Source organism: Musca autumnalis, unplaced genomic scaffold (assembly GCF_047663935.1).
Source record: "Musca autumnalis isolate F117 unplaced genomic scaffold, ASM4766393v1 scaffold_4, whole genome shotgun sequence".
Lineage (NCBI taxonomy): Eukaryota > Metazoa > Arthropoda > Insecta > Diptera > Muscidae > Musca > Musca autumnalis.
Window position 1 is genome coordinate 175,911,778 of NW_027411977.1, and position 26,575 is coordinate 175,938,352.

At 36.6% G+C, this 26,575-nt stretch overlaps 1 protein-coding gene across 1 annotated transcript; it reads right to left on the reverse strand.

Annotated features, from left to right (window-relative positions):
- Positions 1-1,836: 1,836 nt before the first annotated feature.
- Dyro (Dpt-YFP repressor by overexpression) lies at positions 1,837-26,346 on the reverse strand. Its single transcript, XM_073980290.1, has 3 exons — positions 23,730-26,346; positions 12,529-12,597; positions 1,837-2,519 (listed from the first exon to the last, which is right to left on the reverse strand). The coding sequence occupies exons 1-3, from the start codon at positions 25,074-25,076 to the stop codon at positions 1,917-1,919; spliced, it is 2,019 nt and encodes a 672-aa protein (XP_073836391.1). The 5' UTR covers positions 25,077-26,346; the 3' UTR covers positions 1,837-1,916.
- Between the last annotated feature and the right edge of the window lie 229 nt (positions 26,347-26,575).

Genomic DNA, 26,575 nt, shown 5'->3' on the forward strand with positions numbered 1-26,575 from the left:
GCTAGGACGAATACTGAAGTTGATTGAGAAGCAGAACGTCGGTCTCCAGATGGGGAATTGGAGGATTCTCTCTTCCTTTAAGAAGAACGACGGACTGGTCATCAAATTCGCCACTGACAAGTCCGGAGAAGACTTTTTAAGGAGTCGAGGAGGGGTGCTGAACTTTGGATTAGGACGATTATGTTTCCGAATCCCACCGAAGCACCATTGCAAAGCTGCTGCTGCTGAACTACTGAAAACCCTCTCGACTTAAGATATCGATATCGCCCTAGTCCAGGAACCTTATTTATACAAAAATAAGGTGAGCGGGCTAAGCGGCAAGAACTATTCTGTTTTCGCGGCCTCGAATGGGGTCATTTTCAAGGTTTTAGCCTCATAGCTGAAGTTTGGTATTTGATCATCGTTGGGTATTATAATATTGCCACAGAGGATGGTCTGTGTAGGTCCACTTTTGGTTATAGCCTCCATAGAACGGTACTGCCCGATTTTCGGTCATTTCAAAGACTTAAACACGTTTCCCAACACCGCGTTATCCAACCGAAATAGCTGAAATTTGGTATTAAGATTAAAAGATTTCCGCAGAGAATGGTCGGTACAGGTCCACGTTTTGATGAAACCCCCCCCAACCATAGAACTGTATCTCCCGATTTTCGATATTTTGAAGGTATTATCCATGCCTAAAATGTGATATTTAGTCTCCGGGAGAGCTATAAAATGTTCCTGCTCAGAAATGTGGGTATAGGTCCACGTTTTTATAGCCCCTTTCGTCCGATTTTCGGTATTTCTAAACTTTTAGCCATATTATCCAACCGAAATGGCTGAAATCTGGTTTTAATAAAATTTATAGTGGAGGCCCGTTTTCACTTGGTTTGTACTTATTTCTTCCGTTGCACACTGTAACATAGTGACTATACATATACTTACAAACTTCACACCAATATTTAAAAATAATTCATTGTCCTTTTAAACAAATATTTTGTTTTTATTAAAGATTAAGTAACAATTACATATAGCTAAATATTTATTAATAATATTCATATTTTAAGTGTTAATAATATATTATAGAGAATATAAGATCCGAATATGAATAGAAAGTGAAGAACATTAAATATTGGAAAAGTTAAGAAGAAAATAAAAAATGTTATATTCATTTTTTGTATTCTTAAACAAGGTAGGTATATTTAATTATTCATAACAAAAGGTACTTATATTTCAATCTCTCCCCGTGAATTTCATTTAGCAGGAAGAGTTTTAACAAAAAAACTTAAATGACTAACAAAAAAGGCACCTGAGTTGTATGAATAGCGTTGAGTGTTGATTACCAAATATTCCTTGGGCGAATAAATTTACCCAACACTATTCGATAGTTTTTATAATATATATTTAATATGTATATTTATGTATGGTAGTAATATAACAAAAAAAAAAAAGAAATTATAATAAAAAATAAATTAAAGTAATTCTTTACTCTTCTAGTTTGTTTTAAAATTTAAAATTGAAAACAAAAATAATTCATAAACAGCATTTTTTTAGATTTTCAAAGTTGTTTTTATGTTTCTTATTTTAATTATTATTTTTATTTTTTATCCCTGATTATAATTTGAAACACAAATTGACTAGTGTTCAAGGTAACATTTGTTTAAGCAAGGTAATAATTGTTTGATTTTTTTCAATTTTAATGAGGTGGAGATATGCATAGATACATATGTATGTATGTCTGTGTCTGGAGAGGTTTTCCACAATGTATATCTATTGAGGAAGATAGCCAAAATAATATGTTTGTACGAATTTCGAAACTAAAAAATATCACCCCTTTGGAGTTGTGAAAAACCTCAATTTATTTTTTGTCAAAATACAATTTTGTCTTTCATTTCATGTTTTAAAAACAATTCTTTTCTACTTCTTTCTCTTACATATCACATTTTATAGAGTTCTGGTGGTTCTTTACATGCTGGTATACCCTGATCATATTTGCCCAATTCAGCCTCATACAGGAGGTTGTTGATCAAATGTTTGACAACGATTTTGGCTTTAGACGTTTTCAGTTTTCGTATAGTTATGGCCACATATTCACCGAATACACCATATTCGTCAATGGGTGTGCTGCTTGATTTTGAACCGCTTGCCAATGAATTTGAAGCGCCCGTGTTGTTGGATGCGGTGTTGCCGTTGGCCGAGAATCCTGCTCCGCCATTTATGCTGTTGTTTAAATAATCACATTGTCTGGAGTGTTGTATAGCATTGGAATGTTGTTGGAGTAATTTAGAGGGAGATGGTGCATCAACACCATCCATGCCGTGATTTGCATTCGAATGGATTTGTTGAGCTTTACGTTTGCGACTGCTGCTGCTGGTGTTACTGCCACTGACGACACCACCACCTAGGGGATTGCCGTTGTTGGAACTGTTGCCATTGCGTTGTATTGTCAAGTCAGTGGCATTTTTGTGATAATTCAGTGGTACCGGAGTGGAAGTGCGTGTGCTTTCAAGCATAGCCAACTCGGTGGAATCACTTTCAAACTGTTGAATAGATTAAAAAGAAGAAAAAAATATTTTTCAATTGTGATAGAATAAAAACGTGGGAGAGAAAAAAAGCACTTAAGAAAATTATAATTTTTTAGCAGAGGAATGAAATCTATACAGGATTGTGTAAAGAAACTCATAACATATAGCAAACATTATCATGATTTTGCATCGCAAATATCTGCTGAGAAGGGATTTTCATAAAAATGGAAATTGCATTTTAGATTACGTGCTGAAATTCAAGAAATCATAAATATCACTTAGTTTTCACCATCACATCTTTCATTACAGCACAAAATAAAGCGAACAAAATTACAAGTCACTGCTGGCTGTTATTATTTGGCAGGGGGAAATGCATCGACTCGATTTATGCAGCAATTTAATTTATGTTTTTTTCTAAATCCACGTTAAATTGCAAAGAAGGAGGATGGAAATGAGACAAGACAAAAGCAACCGTAGCAAGTAAAACAAGGCTTTAAGATCGACCGGGTCGAAATTTCTTCATCTTCCACCATTGAAAACGCCGAAATATTCTTGAATGTGAACATTTTCGCGATAATCTAAAATACAAAAGGAACAATTATATATGGACAAATCGTGCCCATACTCTTAAATACAAAATTAACAATTATATAGTTCTAACCATTGGAGAAACCGAAGTGGCAAACTACAGATCATTCGGTACAACAATTCAAATACATAAATATTTAAAATTCATGGGAGGTAAAGTTGTATGGGGGTTATGACAAAACCTGGATCTTTTTATGCAAGTTGTTGTGTGGCAATTTTCTTACCAGCAAACATTTTTATACCACATTTAAACTAGGTTAGGCTGAAAAGAGGGGCTGCCTTTAACACCTGTTAAACGTAGTGAGCTAAAATGTACCTCGCGTGTACCCATAAGAACGTTAAACACATGGGTTAGGTTAGTAACACATCCCTTCAACAAGTCGGCTTTGTCGACGGAGATATACCGTCAGCCTGTGTAAATTGAACAACTTTTTTCCCTAAAACACTTATGCATTTAGGGGGTTTCTGATTTTTTGGCGTATGAACTTGTCGACAAAAATATGGATTTGGATTAAAGCTCAAAAGTTTTGCGTGGTAGGTAGCTAAAGGTATAAACCGACATAGTCCATTTTGGAGGTGGCTCTTATTTTTGAGTCATTCCTTTCGATAGATATCGCGCACACCAATCATTTCAGTTTGTCACCACATAGTTTATAGCTTTTGACCCTTATATCAGGAAACTTGGACTTGCGCACGAAATACATAATATCGCTGTAAACAGGGCCACTATGAATGCCTTCGGTAAAAATTTCCAAAGGATCCTCGAACAGACCCTTGAACAAAATATTTCGAGATCCAAAGTTTACAGCAAATCGGTTGCTCCGTTAATGACCATTTTAGCGAATATTTTTGAACTTTTGTGGGGAAGGTACCATACGGAGTGGACCTATAAGCACCACCTTCGAATTTCATCTAATATTCGAAGAAATATTTCGACAAAGACATAGAATTGTAATGTCTGGAATATATGCATAATGCAAATATGTTTATGAAACAAAGTATATAAACATTTTATCAACAACAGGGGTATGTTAATGTTAAACACCCCATTAAAGCGCATTTCGACTTATACGAATTGTAGGAAAGCAAAACGTTGGACTCAGGATTGTATTTCATAGCAGTTTCCAGTTCATTGAATATGAACTAAGCGGTTAAAAACGCCTGAAATTGTTAACTACTGAACAGAATGTTGTTATGATATAGTAACAACAGAGATCAACTCCATCTATTGCCAAATGTTAACAATGGAGTTTTCCAATCTTAATGTATTTACATCTTTGATTTCGATATACAAAGTGTGGACCAACGCAGTGCTCGGTTCCAGAGATGTCGTGCTGGGCGTAGCAGTGTTTTACAGCTTTCGGTTCATTTTTCTCAAGAAGTGTGAATTTGCCACTCAAAAAAATTTGTACCATCGTAAAAGGGGCCTTGAGTGCAACCTGTTGTAAAAAAATCAAAAAGATTCGAGAGGATGTCCTAAACTGCACTTTTCCGAAATGTTGTGGGGGAGGTACCCGTAGGAATTGATATATAGTCCATTTTCTAGACGGATATATGTCTCGTAGAAATATTACGATGTGGAAAGTTTGAACCAAATCGGGTACTGCCTTTAAAAATTATCGTGCGCACCATTTTAGCGAAAAGTTTTGAACTTTTGTGGGGGAGGTAACTAAAGGAGTGTACCGATATGACCGAATTTAAAACTTGATTTAGGTTTGAGCAAAATATTACGACTGCCAAATTTTGCGCCCCGTCCACTACACAACTTTCGGGCCATTTTCTCAGGAAATATGGACTTGCCCCTGAAAATACCTATACCGTCGTAATGGTGGTAGCGAATACAAATTGATACAACAAAAATCAAAACGATTCGAGAGGAGGTATTAAATTGGAAACCGTAAGTCCTATGGATATGGGACTAAAGAAAATGTTGTACCAGTGAACATTTCTACAAGTTGACCTTTGTGATATTTCATAGATGAGAAAAATTAAAAAAAAAAACAAGAAAAATCGCTGGAGGGATTTTTAAATATGTCGCGTTCAAAGTTCACATTTTTAGGTTTTTTTATGTTTTTGATATGGGACTAACGAAAATGTTGTAGCAGTGAAATTTTCCTACAACATTTTCTTTAGTCCCATTTCGATAGGACTTGTCGTTTTCAAGCAAAATCCTGAAAACATTTCCATAGGACATGCGACCCCATTTTTTTTTGAAAACAAAAAAAAAAAAGCTTTAAAAATGTGAATTAAAAAGCGAATTTTTATACCCTCAGCCTTTAGGCTAAAGAGGGTATTTACACTTTGATACGGCCAAAAATGTGCCCCATCGAAATAATGGTTTTAGACCCCAAGTATGTTTGTACGATATCCGTTTCAGACAATTTTGAGTCGATCTAGCAATGTCCGTCCGTCTGTCTGTCTGTCTGCCTGTCTGTCCGTCTGTCTGGCTGGCTGGTGCGCACGATAACTCTCGAACGGATGAATCGATTCGGTTCAAATTTTGGGTATCGAAATATTTTGTCCATATTTGATTTAAGTTCGAAGATGGGCCATATCGGTCCACTCCTTCAGGTACCTCCCCCACAAAAGTTCAAAAATGTTCGGAAAAATTGTCCGCTCGATAACTCTTGAGGGGAGTAACCGAATTAGTCCATACTTTGCACATCGTGACATTTCTACCAGACATATATGAGGTTCCAATATGGACCCTATTGGTTCACTCTTTCGGGTACTTCCCACACAAAATTTTGCTTAAGTGCAGTTTAAGGCCTGCTCTCGAATCGCTTTGATTTTTGTTCCAGCCACTTGTATTCACTACCTCCATTACGACGATATAATTTTTTTCAGGAGCAAGTCCATATATCCTCAGAAATCAGCACGAAAACTGCAAACAACCCATATAATACCATGTGTCGTAGTTGGAGTGCACGATAACTCTCGAACGGATCAATATATTTGGCTAAAATGTTGGGTCTTTCAATAATTTGTCCAAACTTAGTTTAAATTCGAAGATAGACCATATCGGTCCGCTCCTTCCGGTACCTCCCCCACAAAGGTTCAAAATTTTTCGCCAAGATTGTGGGCATGATAACTCTAGGAGGAAATAACCGAATTGAGCCAAACTTTGCTATTGGTAATCTTACTTTCAGGCATAGATCGATTTCCAATATGGACTATATCGGTCCACTCATTTGAGTACCTCCCCCAAAAAATTTGGAAAAAGTATAGTTTAACAACTCCTCTCTGATCTTATTAATTTGTGACGCAGCAGGTTGCACTTGCGGCCCCTGTTACGACGTTGTAATTTTTTTTCGTGGGAAAGTCCATACTTCCTGAGATAATGACCCAAAAAGGTCGAGAAAATCCTACCGGCACCACCTAAACTGGCTAATGTGTAAAATAACCCTTTAAGAGAGAAATCGATTTAGCTCAAACTTTGTAAATTGAAAAGTAAAATTGTAATATATTTAAATTCAGAAAATTAAGTACAACATATTTAATTATATAGTCTGTAAGAAAAATATCCATAGACTAATAAAGAAAAAAACAATATTTCCTACAGATTTGTATTAGGTCCGAATATGTACTACATCGGATCACTCCTATGGGTACATCCTACCCAAAGTTTGGAAAAAATGCACTCGTCTTGGATCATTCTGAATTTTGTTGCAACATGTAGTTTTTTGCGGCCCTTTCCATCCTGGAAAATTTTCCCAACAGCTAAAAAACCTACAGAAGTATTGTGTTAACTTTTTTCTTCGGGTACGTGGCTGAGGGTATATCTCTGTCGGCTCAGCTGACTGATACTTTCTTACTTGTTCTTTTTTGATTTTTCTCATCTATGAACATTGTAGTTGCACAATCCCCATAAGCTTCCCAGCTGTAAGCACCTTTCATTTAAAGTTAGTTCAGGCACACCGTGGGTAATTAGCAATTCTAGATTTAAACGTATCAACATCCGTAAGAGGCTGTCTCCAGATCAGAAAACAAGAAATCCAATTGATCACGTTGCGATAGGTGTATGACATTCATCGAGCGTGTTGGATGTAAATACGTTCGTTCCGAGGAGCAAACATAGACCCGGACAACCATCTTGTTGCAGCAAATGTACGCAGCCGATTAAACGTAGAAAAGACACAACACGGAAGTTAGACATCGGTAAGCTGTAGTCACAACAGATAGCCGCAGCATATTCCAATCAACTGACCCAAATGCTTAATCAAAGCATTTCTCGTCTCGTTAAAATATCAGCACAGTGGAAAAGTATTGGCCACTCCATGCAAGCAGCCGCAAAATCCATACTTGGATACCAGAGACCTCTACCAAGGAACCCATGATATGACCTGGAGTGTCGTGGAGAGAGGAGAAAAGTGTTTTCCGCAGGAAAAAGAATGAGAATATGGAAAGAGCATTTTTCCAAACCGTAGGTATCCAATAGTAGCGAAGACGAAGAAGGTACCACATATCGTATCCCTGAAAATGGTATAGAATGTATACCGTCCGGCCAAATCGACTAAAGAATAATAAGGTAGCAGGAGCTCTAACTATGGGGACATAAGTCTTCTCCCTATTGCTTACAAGATAATGTCAGGGATATTGTGCGAACGACTAAATCCTATGGTCAACGAAATAACTGGGCCAAGCCAATGCCGCTTCAGACCTGGAAAATCCACCATTAACCAGATATTTACTCTGCGGCAAGTCCTGGAAAAGACCCAAGAGATGCAGATCGACATATACCATGTTTTTGTTGATTATAGAGCAGCCTTCGACAGCCCAATACGTTCAAAGGTATTCCAAGCCTTATCTGAATTTGGTAGCCCTGCAAAGCTCATTCGGCTTTAACTGATACCCGGTCCTCAGTTAAAATAGGAAAGAACCTTTGCGAACAATTCAGTGACAAAAGAGGTTTCAGAGAAGGAGACAACCTTTCGTGCGATCTCTTCTGCTGGAAAAGCTTATACGAGATGCAAATCGCGACAAATAACACAATATACACCAATAGCCACATGTTACTTGCTTATTCTAACGATACAGACATCAAGGGCCGATCAGTTAAAGAAATAACTGATACCTTTAAGAAGGTGAAAGGAGAATCTACTAAAGTGGGTCTTGCGGTAAACGGCGACAAGACCAAGTTGATGGTGTCGACGCGCAATTCGTTATGGAGCTCGGACTAACTGTGGAAGTTGGTTCCTATAATTTTGAGGTAGTAAAAGACTTCGTCTGCCACGGCACTGCCATAAACATCATCAAACAAAAAGCACTGCTACGGGCATTCTTCAAATGATCTACGGGCAAATCTGTGTTGACGTCGTATGAAGGACGAGATCTTTGCTATACAACAACATCAAAATTCCAAAAATCGGGATGTAGCTATCTATGGCGGCTATATCAAAACGTGGACCTATACCGACAATTCTCTGCAGGAGTGTTGTACACTCTAAATTATTTGTTGAAAATTGCAATGAAAATCACAGTGATTTTTGTTGACTTTTTAGGAGGTGCATAATAATTAACAAATTATAGTGCACTTTATGGAAAAGTGTAATTTCAAACACAAATTATTGCAAAAACAGTGGTTTCAACAGAATATGCTTGAAATTAAACATAAGCTGCTTGATTTCAAACATAAAGAGTTGCAAAAACTGTTATTGCAACAGGAAGTGCCTGAAATTAAAGCCGAAAAAGTTGTGCATTAAAGTGTAAAATATTTTTAGTGTCATAAATAATTTTAATTAATGTGTAAAAATCTTTAACCAGATTTTATTTATAATTGAATATATACAGTTTTTTACTTTCATTAGTATTTTTAATTACATAAATGAAATATGTTATGTTTATACCCTCAGCCTTTAGGCTAAAGAGGGTATTTACACTTTGATACGGCCAAAAATGTGCCTCACCGAAATAATGGTTTTAGACCCCAAGTATGTTTGTACGATATCCGTTTCAGACAATTTTGAGTCGATCTAGCAATGTCCGTCCGTCTGTCTGTCTGTCCGTCTGTCTGGCTGGTGCGCACTATAACTCTCGAACGGATCAATCGATTCGGTTCAAATTTTGGGTATCGAAATATTTTGTCCAGATTTGATTTAAGTTCGAAGATGGGCCATATCGGTCCACTCCTTCAGGTACCTCCCCAACAAAAGTTCAAAAATGTTCAGAAAAATTGTCCGCACGATAACTCTTGAAGGGTATAACCGAATTAGTCAATACTTTGCACATCGTGACATTTCTACCAGACATAGATGAGGTTCCAATATGGACCCTATTGGTTCACTCTTTCGGGTACCTCCCACACAAAATTTTGGGTCTTTCAATATTTTGTCCAAACTTAGTTTAAATTCGAAGATAGACCATATCGGTCCACTCCTTCCGGTACCTCCCCCACAAAGGTTCAACATTTTTCGCCAAGATTGTGGGCATGATAACTATAGGAGGGAATAACCGAATTGAGCCAAACTTTGCTATTGGTAATATTACTTTCAGGCATAGATCGAGTTCTAATATGGACTATATCGGTCCACTCATTTGAGTACCTCCCACACAAAATTTGGAAAAAGTATAGTTTAACAACTCCTCTCTGATCTTATTAATTTGTGACGCAGCAGGTTGCACTTGCGGCCCCTGTTACGACGTTGGAATTTTTTTTTCGCGGGAAAGTCCATACTTCCTTAGATAATGACCCAAAAAGGTCCAGAAAATCCTACCGGCACCACCTAAGCTGGCTAATGTGTAAAATGACCCTTTAAGAGTGAAATCGATTTAGCTCAAACTTTGTAAATTGAAAAGTAAAATTGTAGTATATTTAAATTCAGAAAATTAAGTACAACATATTTAACTATATAGTCTGTAAGGAAAATATCCATACCCCCGTTATTATAAGTCTTCTTTTGTTATAGTTTGGATTTACCGAACAGATTTATAGCGTTTCGGTTAACTTAAAGTTGAAAGTGATTATTGAATTTCAAGCAGGAGCTTCTTGGCATTAACTTTCAATGAAAAAAATTATATTTTTAATGTCTCCGAATTAGTTTATTTTGCGTTTTCAAAGCCATCAGATAGTAAAAGAACACATATAATAATGACCCATAGACTAATAAAGAAAAAAATATTTCCTACAGATTTGTATTAGGTCCGAATATGTACTACATCGGATCACTCCTATGGGTACACCCTACCCAAAGTTTGGAAAAAATGCACTCGTCTTGGATCATTCTGAATATTGTTGCAACATGTAGTTTTTTGCTGCCCTTTCCATCCTGGAAAAATTTCCTAACAGCTAAGAAACCTACAGAAGTATTGTGTTAACTTTTTTCTTCGGGTACGTGGCTGAGGGTATATCTCTGTCGGCTCAGCTGACTGATACTTTCTTGCTTGTTTTATATAAATAAAACAATTTTTTCTCCGTATTCAAAACGTAGTTTTCTTAAATACATTCAGAAATTGTTTGGGTAATATGTATGCAAACATTTATATAAAAAGTGCGTAAAATAACAATAAATTGTGTCTAAAATCGCAACCGAAAATGTGTAATTTTTAAACACATTTTGCGTAAAATCTTACAACAACAAAGCGGTTGAAAATTACGCATTTTTGTGTCGCATCTTGTTGCCTATTCAACAGAAAAAGTTTAGAGTGTATATTCCCAACCAAGACGAATTTTGCCCATTCCTGTAGGATAATGCGGCTAAAATCTTGAAAATGCCGAAAATTCGCAGGTATCGTTATATGGGGGCTATAACAAAACCAAGAAAAACGATATACCGAATTTTACGCATTTCTGTAGGATAATGCGGCTAAACCCTTTAAAATCCCGAAAATTAGGCGGTACCGTTCGCAAAAGTTCTGGGAAAACGTTTTGTATCCACAAAGAGAAAAAACCAAATGTCAGCCATTTCAGTAAAATAATTTGCCTAAAACATTCAAAATGTCGAAAATCAGGAGGTTATAACGAGACGTTGACCTATACTGACAAATTTCGGGAGAAAAGTTTGGTAACATCAAAAAAGAAGACTAAATTTAAGCCATTTTGAAGAGATAATGTGGCTGAAGCCTTCACAATACCGAAACTCATGAAGGTACCGTGCTAAAGGTATACATAGATACGTGGACCGACAAAGCTATTTTTAATACCAAATTATAAAGCTCTATCTTAAATATTGCGAGCTGTATCTTGACTTCAACAGACGGTCGGACAGACTTAGAATTTTATGAGTGTCTCCGACGAATATTTAGATGCGTTACAAAACGAATTACAATGTTAATTATACCCCCATATTATGGTGGAGTGTATAATTAAGTAGCTACTAAAAGTCGAAAGTAGTTGTATAAGGAGGATATGGAGGTTGGTTAAAAAATAGCATGTAAAAAAGCGTTAAGTTTGCCCTGGCCGAACTTTTTATAACCTCCACTGTATTCTGAACTTATACGGAAAATTAATTTTCTTTCTGTTACGAAAGTACCAATGCCCACAATCTTAGGTGGAGAAGTTTTCGATAACTGGATCGAAAAACTTAAAAATACCTGAAATGGGGGCTTTACCACAACGTGGACTTATGCCCACAATTTTAATGGAGACGTTTGTTGACCACTGGGAACCCCAAACATCAAAACTAAAATTTCGATATTAACTTGCAAATACGGGATAGCGTGCGGTAGACCAAAACATGAACCTATGTCCACAATTTTTGTTAGAAACGTTTTCTGGTCACTAGAAATCCTATATTTCAAATTATAGCCCATCTTCGAACGAGACCTGGCTGCAAACAAAAGACGCATCTTCCCAAAATTTTATATCTCAATTTTTTGCGGATGCTAGTGTGATTACCACAGACGGACGGACATCCATAGATAGACTCAGAATTTTACCCTGATCAGATATATATAACTATAGGGTTGCAAATCATTATTTCAATGCGTTACAAACGGAAAAACTCAATATACCTTCCTTACTATGATGGAGGTAATAAAAAAGTGATCACTTAGTCACCAATCAGTGGTCTCTGATTCTGTGGCACGTTCAATATAAAAGTAATTACAAATGCAAACACATTTTCAACGTATTTCATCATAAAACGATGATGAAGAGTCACAAAATTTCTTTGATACCCAAAATAAAGAAAATAGAAAGTTATTCTGATTTTGGGCCCGTTTGATTGATACAATAAAACATAATGTGGGCCTAATCTCTAAAAGCCAAATTTGTTGCTGCTGGTACCTAGGATGATGATGGTGGTGGTGGTTTGAAGTCATTAGTACGCCATACAACATGGACAACATATAAATGCATGTTTACAAGACCATAAAACTTTACTTAATGGCCAACGACAGCTATAGCTATAAACTTTAAATTCAGCAACAATAGCAACAACGTCACACAAAAACGTAGTAGAAGTCGAATTCAAGCTACAACAAAATAGAAGAAACTTACAATTTCAGTTTTAACATCCTCAGCACTGATGTTGCAGTATTCGCTGCCATCGAAATCGGAGGTACGTGTCTGTAAAAGAAAAGACAGGAGAGAGAGAAAAAGTGAAATGCATTAATGAATGTTGGTTTGTGGCTTGTGGCAGTATCACTAAATGGAGGAGAGTGAGTCAGTCAGTCGTCAGTTGATGGCAGCTAATGCAACAACAACAACTACAGCAGCAATATGACACTGGTGTACATCCAAATTTTAAAAATTCAACTTAAACCCCAATCCAACGAAACATTTTAAGTCTATGCTGTGGTTATCGCATTGCCCTGCTTTCAAACAAAAAAAAACTGTGTTTGTTGCATACGCTCTACAGCAACGCGCTGCATAAACGAACTAAACCTAAAACAAAACTGAAAAAGATTGGGAAATTATTGCACATAGATTTGAATGTTCATTGGCACAGTGGTTTCAAAGGTAGTCTTGTTGGCAGACATGAAAATATTGATAGTTTGTAGTTTTATTATCCGAAATACTCGAGCTTATTGTCCTAAAACTAAGCTTATAGTACTCGTAGAAAAGCTATTTGTTGATCAATCGTCGATAACCACAACTATTTTAAGAATAAAGGGCATATTATTTTATAATTGTTTGAATCACCAATCCATCCGTGATTTGACTTATGATTTTGGAAGCTATGAAACTGATGAGATCGTATAATTTTATATATGTATAAATTTCCAAATTAGCCTCTTTTGGGGTAAATTATGGTGTTCTTTCTCTAAAGTAACCACTTTATTATCACAATGGCCCAATGCTGCCCACAAGCAAATTTCAAATTTAAAAAAATTATAACTACAAATTGGAACTGGCAACGTCGGGCAGAAGGGATTAATCATTTCTTTTAAGCTCCTTATAGTATTGTTTTATCCTTATATTCTATTTGTTATTTCGGCTGAAAGTCATTAAAACCCCGGTGTTTTATTTTGATTTTATATATCCAATATTTCGATTGTTATCGACGATTATCTTCAATGGTACGATTCTGCTAGTCATCGGTAAACTATAATTAATAATTTCGGCAATTAGTTAAATGTCAAAATTTCAGTGAAATTACCCTTAGTGTGGCCCGGGACTTAGTGACTTTAAAGCTCTATTAATTGATTGTAGTAGATTGATATTGTTGAATAAATTACCAAACATTGTTTTCTATGCAGTGTTTCAAGGTCCCATTGTTGGCGGCACAAACAAGTAAGCAGCAGGCCAAAAGAAGTAGAAATGGAGCTGATGCAACGTAAGCTCAATTTCATGCAGGAAGTTTGATGGTCAATTGCGGTATTAGGTGGAGAGGAGGGGTAGGAAAATAAGTATGAGTTCGTTTTTTTTGAAGAGCAAAAGTAATGCGACACATTTACGATTTCGTAAAGCTTATCAGTTGTGAAGCAGCATGTTGTGGTGAAAACCAACCACAAAACACACGCATACACAATACTGCCCAACGAACGGTGTGCTGCCTGCAGCAGCAACGCCAATAACGACAACAACAGGGTAAATAATAATAATAAAAAAGCTCACAAAAACATTAACACCAGCACAATTCATCGTTTCGTACCGCATTTCGTACGTGCATCCATGTGAAGGTGCTATGTGTGTGCGTGTATGCAGATATAGCAGCAGAGTGCCTCATTTAATGAGTGGCTGGTGAATTGACTGACTGGCTGTCTAAATGTCTGACTAACTTGGCTGACTGTGGACTGGACTGTTTCACGTGTATTGATATAAAATTAACACAGAGAGCAGCAGCAACAACAACACCATCCCAGTGACAGTAACGCGGCACCACCAATAATAGCAACAACAACAAAAGTGTGTAAGGAAAAAATACGTCGCATTAGTAGCTTGAACAAAAAAAAAAACAAGCTAACGACAATCTCAATAGAATCTCTCACTTTAAATGATACAGTGGAGCATACATAATTATGCAACAATTAGAAATACCGTTACCATACAGTTCAGACAAGTAAAATAGGTTATGGACTCGCATAAGGAGGTATGAGGTAAAATAAAGTGCAACAAATAATAGGTATTAGATTCAGAAACTGTTCAGAAAATGTGCAACTGGCATTCCATTAAAATAGCTGGTCCACAAATCACTTTTGAGTAGTAATCCTTATAGCTGTCAAAATGTTTGTTTACGTTTATGTATACCTAATTAATTCACAATGACCACGAATTTGTCAAATTGGGAAAACCAGCTGTTCTCTTTACGCCACCTTATTATTCATCATAAGCGATCATAAGACTACACGTCAAAATTTTTGTTCCTGAAAAATATTGCATAGTTTTGTACGAGGGGAAGTAGAAAAGTTTGCGGCGATTTATGGCGATTGCTGGCATTTTCAGGCTCACACGCATTGTTCCATGATTCTTCACCCAGATCTATATTTTTAACGCCATTGGAAGCACCGCGATCCCATTTTTTGAAATTTCTTACACCTATCAACACTGGATCCAACAAGAAAAAACACATTTTTGTCGTCGAGTGTTCATACAATATCAAATGTTAATTGGTGGAATAAATTTCCAAATTTTTTTCTGGCACAACGACCCTTTTTTGAGCACCCGCACGAAATTCATTTTTTATAGAGTGTCGGCCACGATTGAATTCATTATACCAGTTTTTCATAGTGGCCCTTTATCGACATACAAAGATTTGATTTAATCGATGCACTCTTGCCGTGATTATCCACGTCGAAAGTTGTGAAAATGATCGGACGAAATTGTTCACAAGTAAATTCCTAGGCTAGGGACTACCTGTGAAAAGTGTTGCGGTGCCAACGATAACTCGAAAACGAATGGATCCATCTTCTTTTATGTTATCTTTAATCGAAAGAGAATTTTAAAACATCTGTACTTCAAACTAAGTTAAAAATTATTTTATTTAAGTAGGTGTAACCCCTTAAGCGTTATTTAAGGTGAGCTGAACAAACTCCAAAGTTTGGGGATGTAACAAGAGCGTATGAACTAGCTCAGTCGATATGGTTCGTTAGCGATTAAAGAACGAACGGTATTTAGTTTTTCAAAAAGTACAGGAACGGAATAGTAGAAGAAACGTCAAATACGGCGTGTCAGCCAAACAGAAGACGACAATTGTGGTTCAACGCCAAAAATCTGTCGTGTAAAAAGTTTCTAAAGACAATGCTATTCAGTGTTATTTTTGTTGAAAGAGAAGTGCAAGTTTTGCTACTTTTTGGAAGACGATTTTCTAGCACAAAATTCGAATAAATAGTACTAAATAGTACTGTTTTGCAGGTTCTGGAACACAACTATAATTGCCTGAACTTTTTAAAAAAGAACACGCGCTAGTTTCATCTGTAGAATAAAAACAAGTAAGAACGGCGTTAAGTTCGGCCAGGTCAAACTTGTTATATTAAAGTAAAATGACACAATTAGTTTCCTTTCGTTTATGAAGAAGACTAAATACCAAATTTCAGCAAGTTCGGTAAAACAATGTGGCTAACCTTCAAAATACCGAAATTCGGGAGGCAACGTTCCATGGGGGCTATATCAAAACGTCAATCTATACCTACAAATTTCTGGCGGACAGTTTTTAGACTAAATACCAAATTTCCGGTATTTCGGTAAAACCTTTAAAATACCGAATATTAAGAGGTACGATTCTATGAGGGATATAGGAACCCGCAGACCTATACTGATAATTCTCTTCGGAAATATTTTATAACCCCATGGAAGACTAAATAACAAATTTCAGAATTTCGGTGCGATATTGACGTCATAACCTTCAGAATTACGAAAATCGAAAGGTACCGTCCTATAGGGGCTATATCGAAACGTGGACCAATACCGATGAATTTCAGTCGGAAAGGCATTTACCTCCAACAATGACTAAATACCAAATTTCAGCCACTTCGGTGGGTTGTTGTGGCCACAACCTTCAAAATACCGAAATTCGGGAGGTACCGTTCTATGGGGGCAATATGAAGGCGTGGACCTATACCGACAAATTTCTGGGGGAATGTTTTATACCCCCAACGAAGACTAAGTACCCAGTTTCAGACAAAAATCCTAGGATTATTAGAAACTTCTATACCAAATTACGAAGCTCTATCATAAAAATTGCGAGCTGTATCTTGATTTCAGCAAACAGACGGACATGGTTATGTCGACTTAGAATTTTACCCTGATCAAGAATATATATACTTTATAGGGCCTCAGATGATAAGTTCGATGTTGTTAGAGGGCATAAAAGTTTTAAGTTAAAACATGTGCTCTGGGAGTTTACGTCATTTATTTAACAGATATTATATGGAATTGACAACTTAAATGATGCATGTTTTCTAAAACATGTTAAATGTAAAATGCGTTTAAATCTCTAAATAATACTTGACATTTTTGCTCTGTTCCAGAACCTGCAAGAAGCTACTACTTTTTACTACGATGCCATTTTTTCCTTTATGTTATCGAAACAAATAATAAAAATTAGTAGATTCTTGCAGTACTGGAACAGGCCAATTGTATTTCAAACATTTTTAGCCAAACAAAATTGTTTATTTGCCCGAAAACTGTCGTAAAAGCCCGTTGATTGTCAGTTTTGAATGATGGTGTGTACTCCCCTTAAGTATGATAGTGCAACTTTAAAATGGGTAAATAGTGTAGAGTTTATTTTGGCGCTCACTGAATGTATACCGAGGATGTTTTGTACCCATCGATATATCAAAACGCCAAAGCAATTCTACACATAACTACATACGTACCTATATAAACCTCGAAAATAGGGTCTACATCGAAAAGTCATAAAACCAATAATCAAAGCTTAGACGTTACCTTGGCTTTAAGTTTAAACCTTATCGATTAACAGTTGCAAAGTTTAATAGCACATCACATGCCACTTGTCGTTCCACTGTCGACTACAACAACAACAATTGACGACGATCTTAATATGTGTGCAGCAGCAACTGTCAATGTATCTTCGAAACAAAATATACAAAGGCCAAATTAACACAATTCAACGACAGCGGACGGACGGACCAGAAATGAAAACGCAAAACAAACAGAGCAAGAGGGAGAGAAACTAGACAAACAACTTTATTTCACTGACTGTGTTTCGTTCCACGGTTTGAGTTGCAAATGAGTAAATACAGTGCAACAAAAACAATCCAGCCAGTGGCTATATGCTACGCTAGCTTATGTTTGTACAAGATTGTGCTTTCTAAGTGTACAAAGCATATATAATACACGGTAGATACACTCGAAAAATAATACAAATCAATTCTTTTGAAGACTAAACTGAAATATGAAAAATGGTTTGATTGTGATGCTTGGTTCTTGCAACATTACGTACATTAAAGGCCATGCCCAACAGCCGAAGAAATCGCTTCGTTTTGGTTCTTAACAGGAACTTTATCTTACATATTTTTGTAGCATTCCCCGTACCAAAATGTTTACATATCGCACCTGTTCAAAAAAGGGCGGTAACTGAAAACTTTAGAAATTTTGACTTTCTATTAAGATACATAATGATCAACTCCACTCACTGTCACCATTATTACGTCTACTCATTCATCATTGTACAGGTGCGATATATTGCATTTAAGGAGAAATAATTCCCCTTAATAATGTGTCAAAATTAGACATTTAGAAAATGCCACTCACTGGTAGGTAATGAAAAGCAATAATCGACTTTTCGATTTTGGTCTAAAACTAAAATGCGATTTTTCGGTCTGACGATTATTTCAATTGTCCTAAAACTCGACTTTATGATTCGTCATTGAACAGTTGCGATATATTGCATTTAAGGAGAAATAATCCCCTTAATAATGTGTCAAAATTAGACATTTAGAAAATGCCACTCACTGGTAGGCAATGAAAAGCAATAATAGCCTTTTCGATTTTGGTCTAAAACTAAAAATGCGATTTTTCGGTCTAGCGATTATTTCAATTGTCCTAAAACTCGATTTTCGACTTTATGATAAACGCATAAAATCGATTATAATCGACTATTTGTCGATTTTCGAGTTTTCTTCTGATCCTTTGCACAGATATTTTGTAGCTATCAGAAAGCTGGGGAACAGCCAAAGTCAACTAAAATCGATCACAAAATAATCGATTATGCGATTTTCCCTCCAGTCAAAACTCGACATCGATTTTTAGACTTTTGACTACAAAAAGTCGACGAATCGAAAGTCGACATACCTATCCCCAATGCCAAAGATGCTTTTCAAGCATGGCAGTAAGTTATGTGGAATGCCATTTGTTAGCATTTTCACTCATTCTGTTTTCAGGAGTGTGACCCCCAAAAGACGCAATTCATTTTAAGATTCTAAAAATGTCATCTTCACTATGATAAATAAATAAAAACAACAAAGATATTCTTATTAAAATTGTATTTAGCATTCATCGAATTGGTGCAAATGTTGAAGAAAAGATCCGATGTTTCACGAATTGTACTCAGAATTGATGGAATTGGTTCTAATACGGAAGAAAAGATCGGATGTTTCACTAGCTCTATTTGTCATTCATGGAATTCGTTCAAATGCTGAAGAAAAGATCGGATCTTTCATTGGAGTCACTTCATTGGAACCAATGCAAAAGATCCAATAAAATCATGGCATCGCGAGGAACCACTTCCATGTAATTTTGCTGGGAAAGTTGTCGCAATGCAATGTTTCGTTGATGCTGATGCACACAAATCTTCTATATCTGAAAAAGCAATGTTATGACATGTACTAACAAATATTTCATTATACTGAATTAGTACTGAATGGGAAATTAAAATAAACACCCGTAAAAGTGAGGCCATGTGCATGAGAAATACTTCCCGAAAACACAAAATGTCAGTTAAATTGTATTCAAATAACACTTCGATATAGTTTCAGATATTTGGGTTTACGTTTCAAAAAGTTAGGTAAATGCAACAAGAAGCTGGGATTATATAAAACAATCTGGTTTATAATTTCGCCAATCGTTATGAACGAAATGAACATTTTAGAAAGAAATATCCCCCGGTAGTCTATAGGGATACATTTTCAAGCATTTAATAAGCATTTAAGTGTTTTTCATCAGTTACATTTATGAAAATGCGAGAATAACCTCATTATCTGTGTATTCAATGAAAAGAATTAAAAAAAATGTATGTAAAAAGACTTTATTGTCACTCTAACTCTAAGATAACAGACCGATTTAATTTGAGAAAATGCATGTTACACATCGGCACTCGGTATTAATATTGCTTTGAACTTAAATAATATACAATCTCCATATTTCTATATCCATAGATGTTATGATGCATCATCTATTTAACTTCCTTTGTGCGAAGCCTCTTCCATCGATTTGTTTGCACTCAGGGCGTAGGTTTTTTGTGGGCTGTGTATAGGTTTAAGCAAAAATAAGAGGACGTGCTCTCACCAAATATGAATTAAACTATAGCTCACCAACTTAAACATCTCTGTAATGAATCCCATATTTTTGATTATTTCGTACAAGATAAGCTATTCAACCTATGGTATAGTATAACGTTCGTCACATCATTCTAATTCAGTAATAATCATCAATATGTCGTAGATATCCTTTTTAATAACAATTTTTATAACTGGACCAAAATAATTTTGGACGCTATGATCACGATAATAATGCACAATTTCACTTTATGACTTCCATATAGGTGGGTCACAAAGACCAAATTAAATACGACAACGCCCAATTTTGTTGGCTTATAAATGTAAGTTTTCTGTGCGCCACCAGCCTTCAGTTTGGATTTAATACTTTCATCCTTTGACAGATGCAAAGCCGGCAATAGCGCTTAATACAGTGCTGCACGAGGAGAAAATGTTAGACAAGAATGTCTCTTGACAATTTTGGTTGCAATTAATGTTGAAGCAACAACAACTCATTATGGCCGAAAATCTTTCAATATGTCAAAATGTTTGTTTACGTTTTCATACAATTTATTCACAATAACAAAAAAAATCGACAAATTGAAACCACGACGCTGGCGTTTTACGCCACCTTATGACTTCATAATGACGTTGAAAGGCGCGCAACGAATAATAGAGAGGCATTATGTGGATTGCTTGATTACGCAGAATCTTCAACGATTCGGTGAAAAAAGTTTCCGCACCAACTGCGATTACTAAAGCCCTTTTGATATTTTTTCTATTTAAGGATTTAAATTTGCTTTGTTTGAAAAAAATATTTATAGAAAACCAATACGATTCTCAAATGCAAAGTCATTAAAAGCAGTCTGTCACGTTCGCGAATTCGTTGCAAGTGGCCACATATTCTCTTGTCCGGTAGGTACAATAAGGTAGGTACAATAAATATAAACATATAAATTTATAAAGAAAAAACAAAAAATTGTAATATTTTCAAAGGTGCATTAAATGCTCTGAAATATCGAGATTTGATAACAAATTGGTCCAGAATGGTTTGATATTGATTTAAAATTAGATTAAAACTATTAATAAATTATTACGAAAAGCGTATATGTCATTATAACAAATAAAATAATGCATTACTGAACTTTAATGCATTTGGTGCGGAAACCTTTTTCGCGATAGAGAAAAAATGACACCGTATTTCTTAATAGTTTTTCATTCTCTACACGGCTATGCGGAGGTATTTTTGAAATGTGCGAAAATGAGGCATTATGTGTATCTCATTGGGCCACTAAACATGAACGAACTTGTGATACAAAAAGGTGATAGGATACATCAAAGGAATCAATGGTAACATTAAATGTTTCTGCTCCATTTGAAGACTACATCGTTAGAACTCATTGTCCATGAAAAACATTCTTCGACATTTATCATAGAAAAGTTATGGTCGTTTATAGCTCCAACGTGTAGGCTCTTAATGGTCCTGAACTCTAAACTTTTGCAAAATATTACGATCGGACTATGTTTTTGATCTGTGAAGTAACTTCTGAATCTCCAATGACATATAATTTTAATTTTGACCATTGAAACTCAAATGGCAAATTACACCAAATTTTGACCGAAACTGTAGGTAAAAATGACAAAATAGCTGAAATCGAGTGGTACCGTAGTAATTACGCTAGAATACTCACTAATTGAGATAGGACACTAAAATTTTGCACTAATGCGTATGCAGGCAGGTCAAGTCCGGTTTACGTCCCTATAAAACGGTACCGCCCGATTTTAGGTATTTTGAGGTTTCTATTAAAGTTTACGGTTTAAATTGGATGCAACTTGGCATTTAGGGTTCAATGTGGTCAACAAACCTATTCACTAAAAATAATACATATGTAAGTCCATATTTTGGAATAGCCCCCATATAACTATACCACCGATTTGACGTTTTCGGGCCAAATTGAATAGTATTTTGTATTTAGAGATCAAAGTGGTAATCGTAATTTGGCATTTAGGATTCAATTGGCTGTAATTTGGCATTTAGGTAAAAAAATTCGTTGATAATTTATAGTGCTGCTGATTTTAATCGAATGTCATGTAAAAATCTTCGAAATACGTAAAATACCTATGTTGGACTATGACTATTTTTGGTGAGGGGGTTAAACATACCACTATATAGAAAATGGGCCTCAAAACTCCATTTTATTCAATTTTAGATTTTTTTATGAGATGAAAAAATATTCTGAATCACTGTGCGGCGTCTAGAATGAGTATGTATTTCAAAATATACATGGGGATTTCCGAGTGAAATCGGACACTTTTGAAAAAAGTGGTTTTTGATTTCCTTTATTTTTTGCTGCGTTGATGCTGCTCATCAGACAAACATTTCAGTACATTTTCAGATTTGTTTGCTAACGGTTGCGGAGATATCGCACTTTGAAAAAGTGCAAAGAAATACTCATAATATACGAAAGAGGATTTAAATTTAATATCTAAAATGGCAAACTGGCTAGCACGGACGGGCACTCAAAAACTTCATTCAGTAATACCCACTAATGCTGGTACAATAATAGCTAAATCATTTTCAAAATCGTAAAATGATGAAAGTTTTAATAAAACAACAAAACAAATGTTAATAAATTCAACTTTTTATTTTTTTTTGTTTTGGTAAAATAGCAAATGTTTCACACTGGATAAAGGGAAAATTGTGGGTCCTAAAATGTTTGTAATCGACCGTAGTTTATAAAAAAATCAAGAAAAAATCTAAGAAATATGTAAATCGCGAAAATTGCAATTGCAATCCAACTCCACTGTACAAATTTGTTTTCTATTTTGTATTAGATAGCTGATAAAAATACAAAATAAATTATTTTTGTTTTCAATTTCAAAATTAGCCAAAAAATCTGAAAATGTACTGAAAAACCACTTTTTGCAAAAGTGTCCGACCTCACTCAGAACTCCCCACATACATTTCATTTCAAAAAGTACATATAAATAACAAACAAAGACATAAATACAACAAGATAAGACATTTCTTTTGCTATCATTCTTCAGTGAATGGTTTTTGAATTTAACATAATGTTATGTTACGATATGGTGATATAACATTTTTTTCTTTTATACATTTTTACGTATTTAACCGAATTTACCGATCCAATTGACATGGAATTATTCTTGAATAGATCCTTGAATTCATATATTTCGTTTCTGATACCATTACATGAAATGTTCCTCCTTGGTTGCGATTTTGAATTAACTGCAACCTGTTAAGGGTAATGTTTCTATACAAAGTTTCGTAAACATTTTTTTGTTGCATGCATTTTGTCAGGTCTTTATTACTTTATGTCTTTGTAACAAAGTAAGGCTTGGTTTACATTTACGAAATCCACTCGATATCAACTCTCAATTCCATTGCTTAAACGTCAAATGAAATCCAATGGATTTCAGATGAGATTTCTTTTCACGTATACACAAAGGAATTGACAGTTGAAATCCACTCGATTTCGTAAATGTACTATAAGTTTCCCCTTTACAAATGTTTTAACGTGTTTTGCAACGATTTTAAACCGTAATTTTTCTTTGAGTGTACACTGATCATATGTAGTCAAAAGGCAGACCAAACAAAAAAGATATGAAAAGGAAAACAAAACAAACGACAATGACGACCATAACGACGACGACAAGAGTGACTACCAAATATACTACGACTTTTTTGTATTTTTTAACTTTATTGCTGGTGCTATATTCTCGTGTTGCTGTTGTTGTTGTTGCTGATTTTTTTTTTACTATGACTATTCAGAGTGTGTTTTATGTGTGTGCTTTACTTACCACAGCCGTTATCGGAAGACTGGAAATTGCAGTCGCGGCAGCATTGTTGCCAATAGCAATGGCAGAATTTTCATCTAAGCTACGTGATCCGTGTAAAACATTATAATTTTCTGGGGAGCACGTATTGGCCTCTGTCGCTGTCACCGACAAAGTTGAGGATGGCTGGTGGTGTTGTTGTTGTTGAGATTGCGCTGGTGGCTGCAAGGTTTGAGGTGGTGGTGTGGTGGCCGTGGCAATTGCGGTTTTTGTTGTTGTTGAAGCCCCAGCTGATGGTGACGAAGGTTTTGGACTTGCAAAGGGTTTCGAAATTGGGTTGAGCGTTGCAGTAATGGCGTTGGAGGAGGAGGAGGTGGTATTGGCGTTGGTAGAAGACGACATAATGTTGACATTGTTGCTGCTGCTATTGTTGTTATTATTGCTGATGGTGGATAATTCGATAATTTTCAGCGGTGATGGAGAAGAAGAGCTGTCATGTTGTTTATGGCCGTTTTCGCTTTTGTCATCGTCGTTATCAGACATGTGTTTTTGTTGTTGCAGCAGTTGCTGCTGCTGCTTTTGTTGCTTGAGTAGAGCATAATCTTGCTCTTGGCGTTTCTCTTGAGCTGCCGCAGAGAGAGCAGAGGCGGCCGCCGCGGCTTCTACTGCCGCCAACATTGCCATGGGATGACGAGCTTGCAAGCCCAGTGCCAAGAAATGATTATTAAAATGCTCAATGTCACGACTAGAAATTTTACGCTCCTCCAATAGTTGTTCCTCATCGGTCGCATGACCACTCCAGCCCAATAGGCTGTTAATGCTGTTGTTGTTTGTGGTGAGACTATTGTTGTTGTTATTCAAGTTGCTTTCACTTGTACTATCCAGATTGTCGTTTTTGGGTGTTCCATCAGCCTCATCAGAGTCACCCGTTTCACCATCCAAAATGAAACGTATGGCATCGTAGGCAAACCACATGGGCTGATAGTTCAAACCCTTGCGGCGGCCATTAATAACCTTTCCATGCTCCCGATGAAAGGAGGATCGTAAACTTTTGATTTTGGAGCGAATAGAACGAATTTCAGCACCATATTTCTGACCCAAAGCTTTGAGAGCCTCGTATTTGGTCTGTTTGATGTGATAGCCCTTGGTGTTGGGATCCCAGAGTACTCGTTGTCGTCGATAGTCTTCGATAAAACCCAAAATGGTGGCACGTGACCATTCAATGCGATCATTAGGGCCTGTTGGCGAGCTGTTGTTGTTTGATGCAGGAACAGTGGTAGTGGAACTGGCAGCCGTAGTAGCATTGGTGGCGGAGGTAGAAGTTGCTGTTGCGGAAGAACTAGAATTGCTGTTGTTGCCTTTGTTGTACATATTGACGGGCGGAGGAGATCGTTTATGGCCGTATAAGAGGTGTGGGGGTTGCCTTCTAGCTGCTTGTGCGATGATAACAGCAGCAGAAGGGGAAAAGGGAGGGAAGGGGTGCGTTAAGACGTTGTGTGGAATTCAGCTTGTTGTTTTTCTTGGCCTAGCCTTGTCATGTGAGCAACAGGTTGGCAGTCGGCTCCCAACAAGTGTTTGAAAAATTTCTTGCTTCCCTGTTGTACGTTGTGCCTTGCTTTTCTCCTTGCTATGACTGCTGCAGGCTGTTGGTGGACAAAACAGATGATATTTGTTTCTTCTTATTTTTGTCTTGTTGCTTACTGGTGGTGGCTGTTGGCCAAAAAAAATTTACGTCGATCTTAACTGGTTTTGGTTTTCTTCAGTAGTGGCCTGTCCGATGATGATGCTGACTGGCTGACTGATGCTGTATTTCGGGTTTTCTCTGTTGTTGTCGACTGTTTGGCGGTGGGGTGTATGTTGGTTGTGTTTGGTGGGTTGTTTTTGTTGTTTGTTATTGGTTTTGCAGCAGCCGCAACTTGATTGTTTAACACATTCGAGCGCGCACATACGTACCGTTTCGTCGTCGTTCACCGTTGAAATCACGAATTGTACTAATTTCATATGTTTTTTATTTAACACACCGCCAACGTTGCTGCTGCCGCTGCTTGTGGTAGTGGTGCCTGCTAATGTTGTTACTGTGTTGTGCCGTATGTGTGCTGCTGCCTCTGTTGGCTGGTGCGCGGTGTGGTGTGATGCGGTTCCTTGTCGTTGTTGTTGGGGCTGACTGGTTGACTGTTGTTTGGCTCACTGGATGGCTGGCTGGTTTGTTGGCTGACTGGCCTTAGTATGTGTGGCATGCTCCAACGTCATTGCCATTGCCGTCGTCTCCGTGGTTGTTGTTACTGTTGTCATCATCGTTGTCGATTGTAGTAGAGCTTGTTGTTGTTGCTGCTGGCTGCTATATAGTCGTCTCCAAAACGAAAAAAAGAAAACAATAACAACGTGCCAGGCGATCCATACTAACTTATTTGTTGTCGCTTGGTTGTCGTCGTATTCATCGTGTTGTGGTTGCCCCCCGATTACTCGCATTGTGTGTTTGCTTCCATTTCAGCATTTTGTTGCTATTACTCTGGTTGTTGCTTAACGGTGTGACGTGCGACCGAACGGCAGTCGAACTGATCAATCGACCCACCAAACTGACTAACATAAAAACAAGTCCAATCGTTGCCAGTACTAATGCCGCACAGTGGTCGAATCGATTACAATCACGCCAAATCAATTTGAATGACCACATTGCAAAGTAAAACCAGAGGGATTAGTGTAGGTATGATTTGCCTATAAAAAAAACTGCATCTGTGCATATACAGTGATGTTCAAAACACCCGCGGCCAATTCAGTACCATTTCACATACTCTAGTCCCGCAGGTTGAAAAATTTTATGCGAAAATAAAAATGGAAAATTCACACTTTGCTTCCAAGATTAAAATTGG